The sequence below is a fragment of the Corythoichthys intestinalis genome, chromosome 2 (genome assembly GCF_030265065.1).
Source record: "Corythoichthys intestinalis isolate RoL2023-P3 chromosome 2, ASM3026506v1, whole genome shotgun sequence".
Lineage (NCBI taxonomy): Eukaryota > Metazoa > Chordata > Actinopteri > Syngnathiformes > Syngnathidae > Corythoichthys > Corythoichthys intestinalis.
Genome location: NC_080396.1, coordinates 65,146,540 through 65,164,150, shown reverse-complemented (window position 1 = coordinate 65,164,150; position 17,611 = coordinate 65,146,540). Strand labels below are relative to the sequence as shown.

The window sequence follows — 17,611 nt, the reverse complement described above, 5'->3', positions numbered from 1 at the left end:
CCCTCTCTGTGTCTCTGACTCTTCTGGCGTCATTGTCTCGTTGTAGAAACGGTGACCAAATCCGAACGGATGAAAAAAAAAAAAAACGTAATGCACGAAAAACTTGCAGATTTTGAACGTAACGTACGGCGTACACATTTAAAAATGAGTGCTCACTTGTACAAATTAGGACGAGACCGTACAACATGACAGGTATAAATTATAGTGGACCGTCACGGTTAGGTAGTAGCACTCTGTAGCACGGGACGTCCAACTTCCAACTATCAGTGGTCAGGGTGAAACTATGTGCTTTAGCGAAATCATCTTCGATGGCTTTGCGTGCCATTTCATAAATGTCGGGGATTACGTTGTTGGAGAAATATGTCCGCGAGGGAACAATGTAATGCGGGTCAAGCGTTGCAAATAAATTAACGAAGCCCGCCGTGTGTTTTCAGTGGGTCATCTTCGGGGTTGTCCTACCTTGGGAAAGTGCTATCTGTGGGTGATGCCAGCTGAGGCGACGGAGTCATGTTATAAAAGTGTTGCCATTAGCATGGGGAACAAGCGCTGAGCAATGCTTGCAAAATTTTTTTTTTTCAATATTTTCTCTCCCTCCGCATTGTAGTCCACGGGGAAACCAAAATATTGCCACACCGCAGATTTGAAAGAAGCCGGTGCTTCCTCAAAATTCGGTCTCTCCACTCCTCCGCTCGCCATAGCTATTTGTTTTCTTTCTTGTTTCACTTTCACTTCACTCGTAAGCGAGAGAGAGCTACTCGGCTTCTATTACACAGGTGCTTGACAGCGATCCGACATTTACTTGCGGGGTGGTAATTTCTCCACAGCGGTGCTTCACGTCACACACGGGAATTTCTCCACAGCGGTGCTTCACGTCACACACAGGCACACAGAGCTCGATCAATTCATTCCACATGCGTTCGGAATACATTAATTGAAAAACCGAAAAGGCGCGGTTCATAAAGGCGTATTGAACTGTACAGGGCGAACCCGTACGGTTCGGCTTTGAACCGCAAACCGTTGCACCGCTAGTATTTACAATGTAAATTCTCACTAAAGGTAGTAAAACTATGAATGAACATGTGTGGAATTATGTGCTGAGTAAAAATAGGTGAAATAACTAAAAACATGTATAATATTCTGGTACATCATTTAAAGTAGCCACTCTTTGCTCTGATTACCGGTACTGGCCATTCTCTTGATGAGCTTTAAGAGAGATGAGTTTTGACTTCACATGTTTGCCTTTTCAAGGTTGATTAGTGGAATTTATTGCTTTATCATTGGGTTGGGACCTTCATTTGTGATGCATTGAATGAGGTGTGTCCAAACTTTTGGCCTGTACTGTATATATATACTGTATGAACTTGGGATGTCCCGATCGCATATTTTTGCACCTGAGTCCGAGTCACCTGATTTTGAGAATTTACCATTACCGAGTCCCGATCCGATACTGAGAAAAAAAAAAGTTTTTTTAAAATTTATTTGTCTCAACAAAGTTCCAAACATGTACTGTACTGTTCACAGTACTTCCTCTTTCTCATTTTCCGGGAGTGTTGCGGAGTATAAAAAGTATATTTTTTTTGTTTCTTTTGGCAAGGCCATTGTATTTCTGGATTATTTTGTGAGTAGCTCTTACAAGAAAAAAATTACAGAAGTGTACTGCCCAAAACAATTTCCTTGTGCACCGCCGACAGCCAACTAAAACTGAATGTCTCCCAATAAAACACAAGGTTTGGTCTTTTCTTGTTTTTGTATGAAGCAATTTGTTTGTGAAACAGTAACAAAGGATCATGCATGCATTCAACCCAATTGCACAATACACGCCGGTATACAGATACCATGTCGACACCACACTTCAGTCACAATAAGTATATGTTTGCTTCCATACAGCAGGACTTATTAAATTTCGTTCATGTAGCTTTTGCTCATAAACACACAGACGCTGCTGGCCAAGAGTATTGGCACCCCTGCAATTCTGTCAGATAATGCTCAATTTCTCCCAGAAAAATAATTGCAATTACAAATGATTTGGTAGTAATATCTTCATTTATTTTGCTTGCAATGAAAAAACACAAAAAAGAAAGAATTTTTTTTAAAAAATCATTATCATTTTACACAAAACTCCAAAAATGGGCCTGACAAAAGTATTGGCACCCTTTGAAAAATCATGTGATGCTTCTCTAATTTGTGTAATTAACAGCACCTGTTACTTACCTGTAGCACATAACAGGTGGTGGCAATAACTAAATCACACTTGCAGCCAGTTAAAATGGATTAAAGTTGACTCAACGTCTGTCCTGTGTCCTTGTGTGTACCATATTTAGCATGGAGAAAAGAAAGAAGAACGAAGTACCGTCTCAGGACTTGAGAAGCAAAATTGTGGGGAAGCATAGGCAATCTCAAGGCTACCAGTCCATCTCCAAAGACCTGAATGTTCCTGTGTCTACCGTGCACAGTGTCCTCAATAAGTGTTAAGCCCAGGGCACTGTGGCTAACCTCCCTAGATGTGGACGGAAAAGAAAAATTGATGTGAGATTTCAATGAAAGATTGTGTGGATGGTGGATATAGAACCTCGACTAACATCCAAACAAGTTTAAGCTGTCCTGCAGTCCAAGGGGACATCAGTGTCAGCCCGTACTTTCCGTCGGAGTCTATATAAAAAGGGACTCTGTGGTAGGATACCCAGGAAGACCCCACTCCTGACCCAGAAACATAAAACAGCCAGGCTGGAGTTTAGCAAAACTTACCTAAGAAAGCCAAAAACGTTTTGGAAGAATGCTCTCGGGTCAGATGAGACAAAAGTAAAGCTTTTTGGGAAAAGGCATAAACATAGAGTTTACAGGAAAAAAACAAGGCTTTCAAAGAAAAGAACACGATCCTCACAGTCAAACATGCCGGAGGTTCTCTGATGTTTTGGGTTTGCTTTGCTTCCTTTGGCACTCGACTGCTCGACCGGGTGCATGGCATTATGACATCTGAAGACTACCAACAAATTTTGCAGCATAATGTATGGCCCAGTGTGAGAAAGCTAGGTCTCCCTCAGAGGTCATGGGTCTTCCAGCAGGACAAAGACCCAAAACACACATCAAAAATCACTAGAAAATGGTGGCAGTTTAGTGAAGGCACCCTTCAAATCTCAGAGACCTGGAGCAGTTGGCCAATGACGAAGGGTCTTTGAAAATTCCAGCAGAGCATTGTAAGAATCTCGTTGATGGATAATGGAAGCGGTTGTTGGCAGTTATTTTGTCTAAAGGTTGTGCTACCAAGTATTAGGCTGAGGGTGCCAATACTTTTGTCCGGCCCATTTTTGGAGTTTTGTGTAAAATGATAAGGATTTTTTTTTTTCAGTCTCTTTTGTGTTTTTTCATTGCAAGCTGTGAAATAAGCTAAAAATAAATGAAGATTTTACTACCAAAGCATTTGTAATTGCAATCATTTTCTGGGAGAAACTGAGTATTATCTGACAGAATTGCAGGGGTGCCAATACTTTTGGCCAGCAGTGTATACTGCATATTAACAGGTTGGTGTAAATGTAAAATACTTAGACATATAGTTTCCAAGGCAAAAAGGTAACATAAAGCACTCAACAGTGTCAATGCGACAGTCAGGCTGTGTACTGTGCAAGTGAATGAGCCTGTATTCCAAACTGTATCACACGATGGATGCAATGAATTATTATGACCACAAGGTGGCAGTAACATATTTTAAAATATCAACTAGCTCTTAACACTGGGGACTTTAGCCAGGACAATATGTATTCTTTAAATTAAAAACCTGATCCTTTTCACCCGGTTCCGATCCTCTGAAAAATGGCCCGATCGGCCCGATTTCGGATCACGTGATCGGATCGGGGACATCCCTAGTATGAACCAATTTCATGGCAAAATATTTTATAAGGAAAAGCAATAGAAAACTCAGGTTCAGTCACGAGTATTATCCACAATATCAGCTTCCAGATATTCACTGTAGTTTGTACTAATCTTTGAACTGACGTTTTCCCTTTTTATGAGGTTTTGGCAGTGTTTGATGACTGCAAACACAACGTAGTCTGACTACAGAACTCAATTTGTCAAAAGAAAGTAATTGCGAATAAAAAAAGTAAGCCATCCTGTCTGCATTTTAATTGACATACAGAAAACAATACAACTAAGAAATAAGATTCTGGTGGGACTTAATAAACAGTCTAGCCCAAACTGTTAGTGATTGAGATGTGTCTCACTACTTTCGTATTGCATTTAGGAATGTTTCTTTCTCTCTTTGTCCTGTGATCCATCACTTTCTCAGTGTATCGCTGTGTTTCCCGGTAATTGCTTAATAGCTTTAGTATTGGCTGTTGGCATAGCGCCATAGATCTATATTCCTGTTCACGTTCCGCTCCAATTTACGTAGTTTAAACACTGTAGTCGATGGAAAAGCCAAACACAACCCGTTAAGTTTTACACTTTTTACTTAATGACTTTATTAACAATGCAAATGCAAATTACAGCAGTTTGCTCTTTAAAATATGATAAATAAATGCTTCCTTTACATTTCATTCCCACGTAAAGCCAGGTAAATGCCTCTTAATAGTGTCAGCAAAACAAGCTTATAGGAATACACCAAGAAGTAATGCACGCAGGTGCTACAACACAAAGAAGATGGAGAAGAGAGAGAAATGGAAATCATCCCACACAAAGAGCCCTATGCAAACACTATGGCAAGAGTGGAATTTTGGCCCACGGTTGCCATGACAACAACCTGACATGGACACACACGGTTGGAACGGTGGCACTGTGCTTAGAACCTGAAATTAAGTAATTTAAGACTCTTCTCATTTCAAGTTAGGAAAGGATTTTCAACGTGTGTGCTCCCAAGGTAAAACATTCTAGCGTATCAAGATGTGTCACTGCAAACCACAATGTTTGCTTCCCTTTTGGGTCACAATAATGTAAACGGAAAGAAGCAAGCAAACAGTCTAATCTGCTTGCATTCTTCTTGTGGCTACGACCCCCGCTTCTTTTTAGGAGTGCATATCAAAGCATTTTGATTCACTCACTCCCAACGTGGTGGGAGCATATTAATATTTTTTGCTTCATCAAAAATTGACACAGTCGTACGCATGTTGCATCGGGCTGAGGTCAGATGGCTTTCTCATAACACCACACAAAAGTGTTTTTGCTTTAGTTTATCGTCTCGTCTTCACATCTATTGAAATGAACCACACCATGTAATGGAATGAACCTACATTTGAAAAAAAAAAAAAAAAAAAAACTGACCCGAGTGCTATGCTAGGTTGAATACGCTTCTTACTTACATTAAGAACTCATACTAAAATAATAAAATAAAATCTAAAATAATCCAATAATTATCCAATAATCTTTTTTGAAAATACAAATCTCTCAATATGCTGAAGTCATTCTTAAATAGAGTATAAGCACCTGGAATGAATAGATTGTAGCTTTGCAAAATGGACTTTTACATTAAGTAAATTAAAAAGTATCCCAGTTGTGATCAGTTTTCGTTTTTTTTCCCCCTTGAAATTACACAACATTAATTGAATGTTTCTATATTGCAATATTAATTTTATACAAACCACATCATTAAATGAATTCAAGATTAATACATCTATTACTTGTTATACACACACGCAGGAGTTCCCCGGGTGATGAACGAGTTCCGTTCCTACACTGGCGACGGACCCCGAATTTCTGTGTAAATCGGAATTAACCCTTTAAGTACCCATAAATACCCCCCAAATCTCAAAATAACTATCCAAAAACATGTATTAAACGTCATATTAATAAAATAAAGTGAAAAATAAGGTACTGTGAGGTACGTTGTGTTAAATGCCGTTATATTCAATGACTATTCAGGCTTTACTGGTGAGTGAGTCACCTTGAGAGAAAAGGGTGCTGTAGAAAGAGTAGGGATGCGAGATAGAGGGGATATCATGGCTACTAAGGTCGTCAGCGTCGCCTCCCTCAACGCGAGCCTGCCGCCCAAACTCAAAGAGCCAGATCGGGACTCCTAAGAGGAGTCAGTACCGAGGGAGGTGCAGCAGCAGCAGCATGAGAACAAGGAAGCGGCACATCTCTCGGCGGAAAGGAACTGCAGGGCGACGGCGACACTGCTGGGCGAAGAGGGGATCCTGACATGAAGAACGGCAACGGGAACTCGGTACTGTTTACGAGACTTAAAAAAAAAAAAAAAAAAAAAAACGACTGGAGAAAAATTGCGGACAAGACTTTTGCGTCGTAAAGTCGAAATCAAGCCCTTGGCTTGTATTTTGACCATGTCTGATTTTAGAATAACACCACCTCCACCTCAATTTGAGCCAGGAAAAGCCATAAATGATTATACTAAAATCCTCTAACTCTGCAACATCCTGCATTGGAGTAAACACTGTTATTCAGCATGTTTGTACTAAAACTGTATACAGCTTGAAACGGTAACGTCAATGCAAAGGCTATTGCTATTGAAACTTATGATTCTAACATTCCCAGGTTTCCTCTTAGGGTTTCATCAATTCATACAGTAATTCGATTACTTGAATCACCTAACATTGCTCTTGAATTTGCGAAACCTCTACTTACTTTCCTATTCACGTTCATATCAAATTGTGGAGATAAGAGGGAAGGGAAAAAGAGAGGAGCAACAGAAGACAGAGCGAGGACACCAAACTCCCACAGTGACTATTACCATCTGAACTCATAGTGCTCATGCTGCATAATGACTAATAAACTCATTAAGCTCTCCTCTGCTTTGATAACATACTGAATATGTGTTCGCATGTGTATGTCACTTCTGAGCATTGTGCACCGGAATACAAATTAATAAAATCTTATTCTGATAAAAGATTACTAAATTATAATCTTGAATATTTTAAGTCTGGAGACAGGAAATACACAAGTATGTCATTTGAATATACACATACACTATGTGGAACCTTTTACATTCTGCTCCAGTTTAGATTGTCATTTAAGATTGACTCATGCTGTTTGTATGCCATGACAAGTTAAGTAAATTAAATGACAGTATCATCTCCCTTGACTGAAATTTAGACAACATAAACACACACACAGACCTACACACGCACACAGTTCAGTAAGCAAATGTCCAAACCTAAACCACACTGGTGTAAGAATCCCTAAGGCTTCTGTTACTAAGGGACAGCCACCGATTATACTCACATCAGATATCCCCATGTTATCATCAAACATAGCTTTTGAGGTTATTGACACTGATAGTGAACTTAATTGCTCCCACATCATTATTTCTCAAAAGATTTACCCATGTTTCTATTGAAGGTCTGGCATGAAATTATCTTTTACTTGGTCAAATAATTACTTCTGACGCTCAAAGACTAACAGTTTTCTGTAACTTCATTTCTTCAAGATGGATTTGTATCTAAAAATATGCTCAAAGTCTTAATTAGTCCTTAAAATGGAAAATTAGTCTCAGCCAGAAGCTTGTCTCTCAGCTTGTTTGCACTCACAACTGAACTTTGTACCGTTGAGAGAACAGTGGGGCAGAAAAAAGGTTCGTGATCGATAAGAAAACAGATGTAGCGGAAGCATGGGAAGAGCATAAATACCTGACTGAAAGCGTGAAATCCCCCGGATTGCTCTTGCTAGGTCGGGCCAGGAAACTGCCGTGGACACCCCGGGTTAACAGGAGTTGCTCTGCTTCGATTCCAGTGACGTTAGGGTGGAACCACCTGAAAACAAAAACAAAAATGGAGCTGCTGTCATGCATTAGGCTGGGAAAGTATATTGCCTTTAAAATGTTCAGTGAACTGGTGGAATCACTAACAGAAGAAACATGGAATGACAGGAATATAATAACATATACGTATGTATGTAAATGGTGTCTGTTTTGGACAAAAAAAAAAAAAACTGATACATTTTAATACTGGCTTCTTAGTAAGATATGATCCCTCAATAAAATAGGAACATTGTGCAGGAACGGTATCAAATCAGAGACTGACCAGGGCCCCTTGGAACTGATTGCATTTGCCCTCAGCTCTTCTACTACGTATACAGTGTCAGCAGAGGGTCCCTAAAATGTCCCATTAGCAGGTCCTGTCATTTGAGCTATTAAACTATATGAAAGGCCTACATCGCAAACGTAATCTTCTCGTTAATTTGTTTTGTCAGAGAAGATCAGACTAACAACCTTAACAGTTCAGTTGGCATAAAAAAATAAATAAAAAAAAGACACCTAACCCTTATCATTTCCACATTGCCGATGAGCATGGAACTGTAGAGTAATAATAATAGTAATAATATAATTTTTTAAAAATGCCATTGAAGTAGTGAGCCTATAGACATGCAGCACGCTGCCTGATGAGAAAATGCCTTCAAATAGGTATAAGAAGCAGAGCATGTAAAAATAACTAAATGAAAAAAGAAAAAAAAAAAAAAAAAAGACTTGATGTGGATGCCGAATCAAACCAAATTCATTAGACCTTATATTTGTTCATGTGGTAATGACACAGATGCTGATGATGCAGAAAAAAAAAAAAAAAAATAGGACGCATCTACCGTACAATATTGCTTTTGTCACAAGTAGGGTTGGGCATTGTTTGAAATTGAACTATTCCGATTCCAAGTTTCTATTCTATTTCCGAATGATTCTCGATTCCGATGCTGCTTATACAGGCTATATGGACTGAGAAGTCTACTGCTTTAAGATAGCGACTGTTTACTAACGCCGGCGAGTCTGTCATTTCGCATCTAGTTCTATATGCATGTGATATCTACCGTAGCCCGAAGTAATAATATGATTTATTCTCGTACTATTCCATCCATCCATTCATCATCTACTGCTTAATCCGGGGTCAGGTCGCAGGGACAGCAGAAGTCAGATGTAATTTATTGTCTTACTTACCTGCTTCTGAGTGGTTAGAGGATTGGTGTTCTGACAAATTTTGCACCCTGATCAGAATTTGCAACCGAAGCTGTTGTAGCGGTGAATAAGACCTCGTTTACATTCAGTTGGACTCTCAATGTTATCCAAAAGTGCTAAATAAACAAGTTACACTTGTGCAACACGAATATGGCGTAAATTAAGCATCTAAATTAAGCGTAATAAGCGTCTTTGTGTGGCTTGAAAAGCGCCCTGGAAATAAAATGTATTATTATTATTATTATAAATTAACGTTTAACAACACAGCGAAAACGTTAACAGTAAGAAAGCGGCGCGCAGCGAGCATGGCAGGATGTGTCTGAGGAGAACTTTTGTACATGTCCTTCCATGATCAAACGAGTAAATATTGCTTTCTTCAAAGAAAGTTTGTAGAGTTTACTTTGGAACCGCTGTATTCGTGGGGTGAAAATTTGTCAGAACACCAGCGCAGCGTGTCAAGTACGCAGCACTGAGCTATGCCCTTGGCCCTCGGCACTTGTATCCCATGAAGCCGGAGGTGTTTAATCATATTGGTCGTGCAGCCACCTTTGCATGATATAAATGTTGCACTGAGCTGACTAGTCACTTTTTTTGTAAAGTTGAGCCAAACCTTTGAGCGCCGCTGCACTGTGTCCATGGTTGTAATCAAGTTGCAATGCACAAACACACGCTTCTTGCGGCTTCTTCTTCGTGGTTTTCGGCCTCAATTTTTTTTCGCTCGACGGTCAGGGCCACGGAACGTGGAAGCGAAATTTAAACATTCGAAATGTTCTGGGAGCATCCGGTGCTCGATGCCCAACCCTAGTCATGAGTGTCTGTGATGACCTGAGAAGGTTGAATTGCCAGATTTGTATGTATAATTATAATTTGTTATTTTTAGTTGCCTAAATCTAAGGCTTAAATTGAAACAAAAGTAATACAAATTGTACCATTTGACTAAACACTGAATATTCAGGGGTAGACAATATGGGAAATTTACCACTGGCCCGCTCTGGCTTTTGAAGTTCACTGGCCGCACTATCAAAACCAGTGGACCAGGTCACGCGTCCGTTATTCACCCCAATAATCACTAAACAGAACAATTTACTTAAAGAGCATACGAAAGGAGAAAAAGAGTCTTAAATAGCATTATTATGTGAATTAGAATCATATTTTGAGACGATTCGACTATATACAACAATTTAGCAAAGCGCAGATGACCAGAAATTAGTCTTTTAATCTGCCGGTTAGCCACGCCTACTATTATAGGGCTCTAGCGTCCCCAACAGGTGGATGACGTCAGCGGAGTCACGATTTCATCTCACTTAGTATGCAGCCCATTGAGGGGGAATTATTCACAATGAGGAAAACGCGACGAACAGAGCCGCAAAATGTCATTGTTTCAGTCTCTCTACCCCAATATTTTTACAGGATATTCTTTCTATCCAAGTATTTTCCCCAATTGCTAAATAAATGGCATGGTCATGACAAATGACAGTCTTGTGCTAAATGGAGTATGAAATAATAAAAATGCACTTATTCAGGACGACATGGCAAAATTACTTCATAACAGTCAAAACTGTCGACTTCACCTTTACTGTCGCACCTCCCGAACAATATTTTATGACACCTAAATCGGACATATGTCATTTCCCTTCCCCGGCTTCGGAGAATGTAAACAAACCAAGAGGCGTGACAGCTAGCCGACATGCTAACCCGAGCCGAGCGATGTTTCAAAGTCTTCGAAGCGGAAAATCACACATAACTAGCCCGGATGATTTGACATGACGACTGGGTTGTCAATTGTCTTCGTGGATCGGCAAACTGCCCGGCGGAGAGCAATTTACAGTTCGTTCCCCGGAGGAGGGCGGCTGCAGTTGTTGTGCAGCTAACGTGCAGCTAATGTGCATGAGGAGAGCTTTTTATATGCCTATCAATGATCAAATGTAAGTAGTCCTTTTTTTAAAGAAAGTTTGTAGTGTTTACTTTGTAATCGCTGTATTCGTATTTGACATAATACAAAACAAGATGTTTACTCACTTCCTTGTAAATCCAATGGTTCCACAGTAGTAGGGCTTGTTTTGGCCAATATCCACGGTGAATGGGAACCTTTTGAAACTCCAAAAAGGCGCACACACCTCTCCCTCATAAAGCAAGATTTTTCTGCAGCCGTTTGGCTGGCGTGATGCAAAAAATAAACGTATTAATCCGCAAAATCAGCTGAATCCTTAGTCCTCATACACAACAGTACGGCTGTTTAGTGAAGAGGACGCCTTCACCCGTACACGTCACAGCGCCCTCCTCCTCAATGCAAGACCGAAGCCGGAAGTCAATCATTCTCATGGCGCAGGATTCAGAAAACTAAATAAATATAGTGATCACTTCCACACACATCCAAGCGGTCCATATCATTCAGGAGCATAAAATACCGCGTGTATTATGAAATAAACATGCTTTTTCGTGTCACATGCACTTTAAATAACATGAATAACTTTTTTTTTTAGCTAGATTTAATGAAAACTGAAGCAAAGCGGTACAAAAATATGAATGTAGTGCAAATAATCCTATTTCAATTCCATAATCACATCCATAATCATTCTATAATCACTCTGGTATACCCAACATTTTTTCTTGAGAGCTCCAGGGCGGTGCGGGCTTTCCTGTCTCCCCCTTACCGCCCTCTATAGCAGTCCTTTTTTCCCCTGGTGCTTGGCCGGGTGCTCGGGGTTTCAGAAACACGTTGTCTTGTAGTATATTGTAGGTAGGTAATGAGATACTGACAATCATTTCTAATTTTATGTTTTTTTTTTCTTTGTGAAACTCAGTTCTGTCTTTTGCTTTCTGTATCGCGATGACATGGTCTGTCAAGAGATTGTAAAAACAGTAATAGTGTACTGTAAACTGAATCTTGTCCACTCTCTAGCAATCAATCTTCCACACACAAAGGTGTAACTTGCAATTTTCATCAAAACTTACGTAAACCATCTCCAGCATCAGAGCCTTCCACAGAGTAACTGTTATATCGAGAGCATGACTAAGCAATTTGACTGTCTTGTCTGTACACAATGAAACAAGGACTTGTCATTCTGGTAGCAATGATATGCTCATTGACACAAAAATTAAATTTTGAGCAATAGACTAAGAATTTTGCCCAAAAAACTGGCTTTTGCAGGTAACCCATGTTGTTTTGCTACTTGTGCAATGTGTTTTGAGAAATGCACAAACCTGTTTGGAGAATTTCAATTCTGATCTGAGAGACATACTAAAGCAATTGAGAAAAACAATAATGACCCACATAAACCCTAATATTACGACATAGAAATAAATAATCACAGAAAGAATTGAAAGAAGAAGAATAAAAAAAAAAAGAAAATTTGCATGTCGATGAGCCATCTACCTTAAATATTCAATAGTATCTGTATAGTATCTACATTGGCATCTGGCCCTGTAGTCACTTGGACAAGATCGATGCCAAAATATGCAGTGTCGGACACCATTATTCTCCACATGGTCTGTGTTTATGTGCATGAGTCCTGCCTCCAGCAGAGAGCGAGTTTGCTTACAAAGGGAGAGAGAGAAAAATGAGGCGCGAATGAATTACATTATATCATTAGTTAAAGCATCCAACAGAGTATTCTGAATATGATGAGCATTGTGAGTAAAAACAAGGAAAGGAATATGTTCGTTGGACCAGAGCCAATGGTAACATGTCACTTCTCTGTTGCAAAACAAAATGCAATTATTTATCTCATGTACCGCACAGGTAAACAAAATTCACTGTTCACAAACATTTGCTAGACTCCAGCTGAGAGTCCAAAGCAATAAAAGTCTATGTTTCATTCAAAGTTGTATAGTGTGTAAAAGAGAAACCTATGTTTTATTTGATAACGATGTGTGTGCTGATAGAGAAGCAATAATGAAGTGAATGGATACATGTCTGTTGTGCATAAATAGCGCTCATGTTTTAGCTGGGATCATTAGGTTAATCCTCTCTAATGACTATGGGCCATTGCTGGCTAAGGTAATTCACTATAAGCCACATTAGGTGTTATTTGCAGGCCATAGCAAGGTTCAGAGGATAAATGAATTTAGCAGACAATAAGGGATACATCTATTTTGTTGATATTAATGATAACATATTCAGCTTTACTTGCTATTTGCTGTTCCAAATAGCGTATAGCAAATGCATATTTGGAGACAGACAGACAGACAGACAGACAGACAGACAGACAGACAGACAAACATATATAGTATATACAGACGGACGGACGGATAAATAGATAGTGGTTAGCCGCAATTACTAGGGTTTTTGCACACCTACAGTATAGCAGCCCACCACCAGGCAATGTAAACACTAACTTTAGCTGCTGATGGCTGTGTGCGGCGACGTCTTTGGACAGCTTTTTTAAGGGGAAAAGGCCACCTGTCGAGCCAGAACAGGAGCCTACAACCAAGTCCATTCTGCATAATATGTGGCTAAAAGCTAGCAAACGAGGACACAAAAGTGAATGCACTGATAGTATCATACCTCATTGCGAACTGTATTGCTAAAGCTAAGAAACCTTTCACAATCGGAGGAGAACTCATCATGCTTGCGACCACGGTAGTTTTAAGAGAGGCCGCTGTTAAAAAAAGGTTGATTCAGTGTATGCTGAGGGACATTTTCCCTGCACTTAATATTCGTTTTTAGCCTCGACGTGTTATTTTATATTTACTGTCATTTTCTCCCACACATTGCCGGTCCATGCAAAAAAGGCTCACATTACACTGGTTCGTGGTGCAAAAAAGGTTGGGGACCACTGCTTCACAGCATACCATGTCAAGTGCACCCCCAACCACTGACCTGGCTCTCTTGACCACCTTATTTACTGAGACTACAATCTTTTACTAAGAACTCATTGCTCTATATTAGGTGTGTCCACATTTTTTTTCACTCACAAGCTTTTCAAACAACCTACACAAAGTGATTTACTGTACATTATAAACATTGATGAGGTTTGTTACATGAACAAAACCATTGCATTTTTGTGAAAATCTAAAAAAATGCAGATGTAAGATTTAAAAAAAAAAAAATCCAGAATCATAACGGCATTGCCGTTCAAATCAATGGGTCACTATTGCAATTTAATGTAGAACTGTATGTTGAAATATTTCTTCGTAAAACTTTTCGTATTCTGACAGGATATGTGATTCAAAACTTGTACGTGAAAGCAATAATTCGGAGGCATCATAGATATGTTGATCATATTAGATAATAATGATGAGTAAAAACAGACTAAAGGAATCCTTGTTGTCCCTCTTGTCCTGGGCATTCTGCATGTCATATTGCAAAATCATTGCTTTTCATCACAAAAATTGTATCCCCGTCTTCACACGAGGGGAAGAAAGCTGATCGCAGCAAGCCTACAGGTATTTACACATAGGTACTATACAGTGTTTGATCCCTACATATACTTAGGCATGAAAATGGGTCAGGAGTTAAAAAGATGAGAACGGTGTGGAGGACATATGTTCCGGCGTTTTGCCAAAATGTCTACATTGGCGAAGCGTCCTACTGTATATGAGGCAAATTTGACACCCAAAGTACTACCGTGTGCTCTCAACTTGTTTTGTTTAGATGCATACAGGCAGAACGTACTAAAAATGCCTTAAGAAAGACTTAAATGTAGTTATATCAAATAGGGACGGTTTAAATACGCTACGTGACTAATGTGGTCAACTGCTTTAAAGCTACCACAAAAAAACACAATGGTTAAAAGTATGGGAGAGTAATACATGCTAAAAGTATTTTTGAGGGAATGAAAAGGTCATTAAAAACTCAGTAAAAACAAAAATAGTGAGTACTCGCCACTTTTATCTGATGTGCGCATGCGTGCGAATGTTTGCGCAACTGCGCTGAGCATTGTGCACAGCGATATTAGAAAGAAGCTTGCGTTTCTTCTTTTATATTACCGTTAAATACACAAGCTTGACGCTAACTTAATGGGAGCTATTTTTTTCACTGGAGATTTGGCTAGCTCTGGCAGTGTTCGACGCAAGTTGCAACAAACGGCAGTAACTTTGTTATACAGCAAAATATGAAAAGGATTGAAACCGTTACTCAACAAATCCAATACGCTGGCAAATGCATTCATCTGAAAAAAATATTGGGAGTGAGACCTCCTCTCGTCCAGCGAACATGAATTTGTGCTTAGGGCAAGATCATCTGTCGCTTGACGCTATCCTTTTTTCCACTTCAAGCTTGTTTCTCACTTAGCGGTTGTGAGACTTAAAACCTCGACGAAGTTGCTCTTCCAGCTAAGCCTAGGCTAAAATTCGTCTTTGTAAGTTTTTATTTAGTTTGTATTTTGAATTTGAAAGACAAATTTGTTCTGTTTTTGGCGAACTTTTTCATGGTGCTAATCAGTTGAAACTACTCACACACGGAAAAATACTATTGTGCAACGTTTTAAATGTATTCATTTTGTATATTTCAGTTACCACGATTTGAGAGCTCTATATATTGAAGAAATGTACGCCTTGTGTTTTGTTTTTGGGTTCGCTGGAATAGCGTCACTGACACACAAAGCAACAAAGAGGGGAAGGGGCGAGCGCTGCTGCGCCACTTTTGGCTGCATTTTTGACACATGAAAAATAATAGCGAATCATGTACTACGGTGTGACCATAATTTTTGTGGTTTTGAAACCGTGACGTTTTCATACCATGGTAAACCGTGACACCGAAAACCGGCACATGCCTACTCCCGACCCCCCACCCCCCCTTATAAAGTTTCTCCTCGGATCTACACGATTCACGTAGGTCACCCTTTTTGACTTTAAAACGGCGAATTTCGCCGAAAGGTGAGAGATTTTCATGCCTGTATAGTGTAACATTGTGCTACATACAGTACAATGAATGTGTCATCACATGACTGAGCTTTCATCTAATGTCTATTTTTATTTAATTCTAACTGTTCTGTCGAAATAACACCATTCCTGGAAATGAATAGAGAGGGCAAGAAATTTCCTTCTTAAAGATAAATTTAAATGTCAGACAGTGGTGCTCTGAATTTGGAAATAAACCCTGATCCACCATTTTGTACTTGATAGATCAGTCAAATTGACAATGAAATCAAAAGGCACAAAAACATAGAAGAACATATAATAAATTTTTTACAAAAAAAGTAAATTAAAGCCAACGTCCCACCATGTTTGTGGTTTTGAATGTTTACTAGCAGTGACTGTGCATGCCCAAAGTGAGGTGTGCGAGTGCTGACATCATTGAAGCGAGAGTTTTCCATTCATATGCTTGCGGAGCAATCCCCGCAATCGCATCCTTCTGTTTGGCGATCGTAATAAAAAGTTTGTGTCTTCGCTTTCCGTTTTCGCCGTCACCGTGTGAAGGCGAGGCCATTCCGCAACACAATTGTTGCGCTTGGTGTCGCAACATCACCATGTAAAAGGCACATCAGGCTCCTGATGGTGCTGATGAGCTGACCATTTGATTTAGGTATGTTGGAACAAGCTGAATAGGGGCTCTCGAGGACCAGACTTGACAGTCCTATGTTAAGTGTTTCACAGTGTTTTGAGGTTGATAGGGATTAAAGTCTTTGGTGAGAAGAGACTTTTTTTCTTATGACAGGAGTGCTGGGTAAGGAATGCTTCAAAGATTATGGCAGGAATACTGAATTTGTACAGCAATTCAACAGAAAACAAAAACAAAGCAATTAGCATCTCATTCTCAAATCCTGTATTTTTCAGATGCTCCATCTCAAAGCAATAGAACCATAATGTTTTTTGTTTTTATTGGGAGCAGAAAGATTTTCTGTCTATCTCTATGCAGCTGACTGGAGCTAATTTGTAAACTCTTTGGTCTGATTGGCCATCGGTGTAGTGGTTGTATCGATGGGAAGCTCATGGGCCTTGACAGTGACTGTGGTGATTGACACTTTCTGGCGACGTGGACTACAGGTCGTGTAACCAAATAATTGAACTAAACAATGGCAAATGAGCATGTACTGTATAGATTTAAAGAATGCTGTATTTAGATAATGCAAACTTAATGTGGCAAATTTTAAGAATCAGAAAGTGGCACGTTTTGGCGGCTTTCCTCAGTGCTCCCGATAGTGAAGAAGGAGCGAAGTGGGACTGCACTTTCGTAATGAGGCACAGTATGATATCACAAAGTGCCAAATTTCACAATTTACAGTCTGCAGAAAGATTTACTTGCAAATACGATTGCAATCAAATAAAAATATATATACAGTGCTGCTCGAAAGTTTGTGAACCCCACAGCGATGGTCAGATTTTTTGTAAAAAAAACTAAAATAACCTTATTAAATGTTAAGTTATACCCAAATCCACAATACTGACATTCCAAATAATGGACTGAAACAAAAGAAATAGTTATATTGTCATTCTTTATTTAACAAAAGTGGTTGATTTAAGAAAAACTCAGATATCATGTGTGCAAAAGTATGTGAACCCCTTCAGTTAATAGGATATTGCGCCTCCTTTTGCAGAGATTACCTCAATCAAACGGTTTCTGTAGTGACTAATCAGCCTCTCACATCTACTTTGGGGGGTTTTTGCCCATTCTTCCTTGCAGAACGCAGTCAGTTGAGAGAGGTTTGATGGGCGTCTGGCATGAACTGCTCGCTTCAGGTCCCGCCACAGCATTTCAATGGGATTTAGGTCAGGACTTTGACTGGGCCAGTCCAGAACACGAATCTTCTTCCTTTTCAGCCATTCCTTGGTTGTATTGCTGGA

The 17,611-nt window shown here is 39.5% G+C and overlaps 1 protein-coding gene across 3 annotated transcripts in view; it reads right to left on the bottom strand.

Annotated features, from left to right (window-relative positions):
• Nucleotides 1-17,611, bottom strand: part of ptpn11b (protein tyrosine phosphatase non-receptor type 11b) — a 57,344-nt gene that overhangs the window by 24,431 nt on the left and 15,302 nt on the right. For all 3 annotated transcript variants that reach the window (XM_057861253.1, XM_057861273.1, XM_057861263.1), the window contains exon 2: nt 7,572-7,694. In XM_057861253.1, coding sequence (XP_057717236.1) covers nt 7,572-7,694 — 123 coding nt within the window. The remainder of the gene's footprint in view (nt 1-7,571; nt 7,695-17,611) is intronic.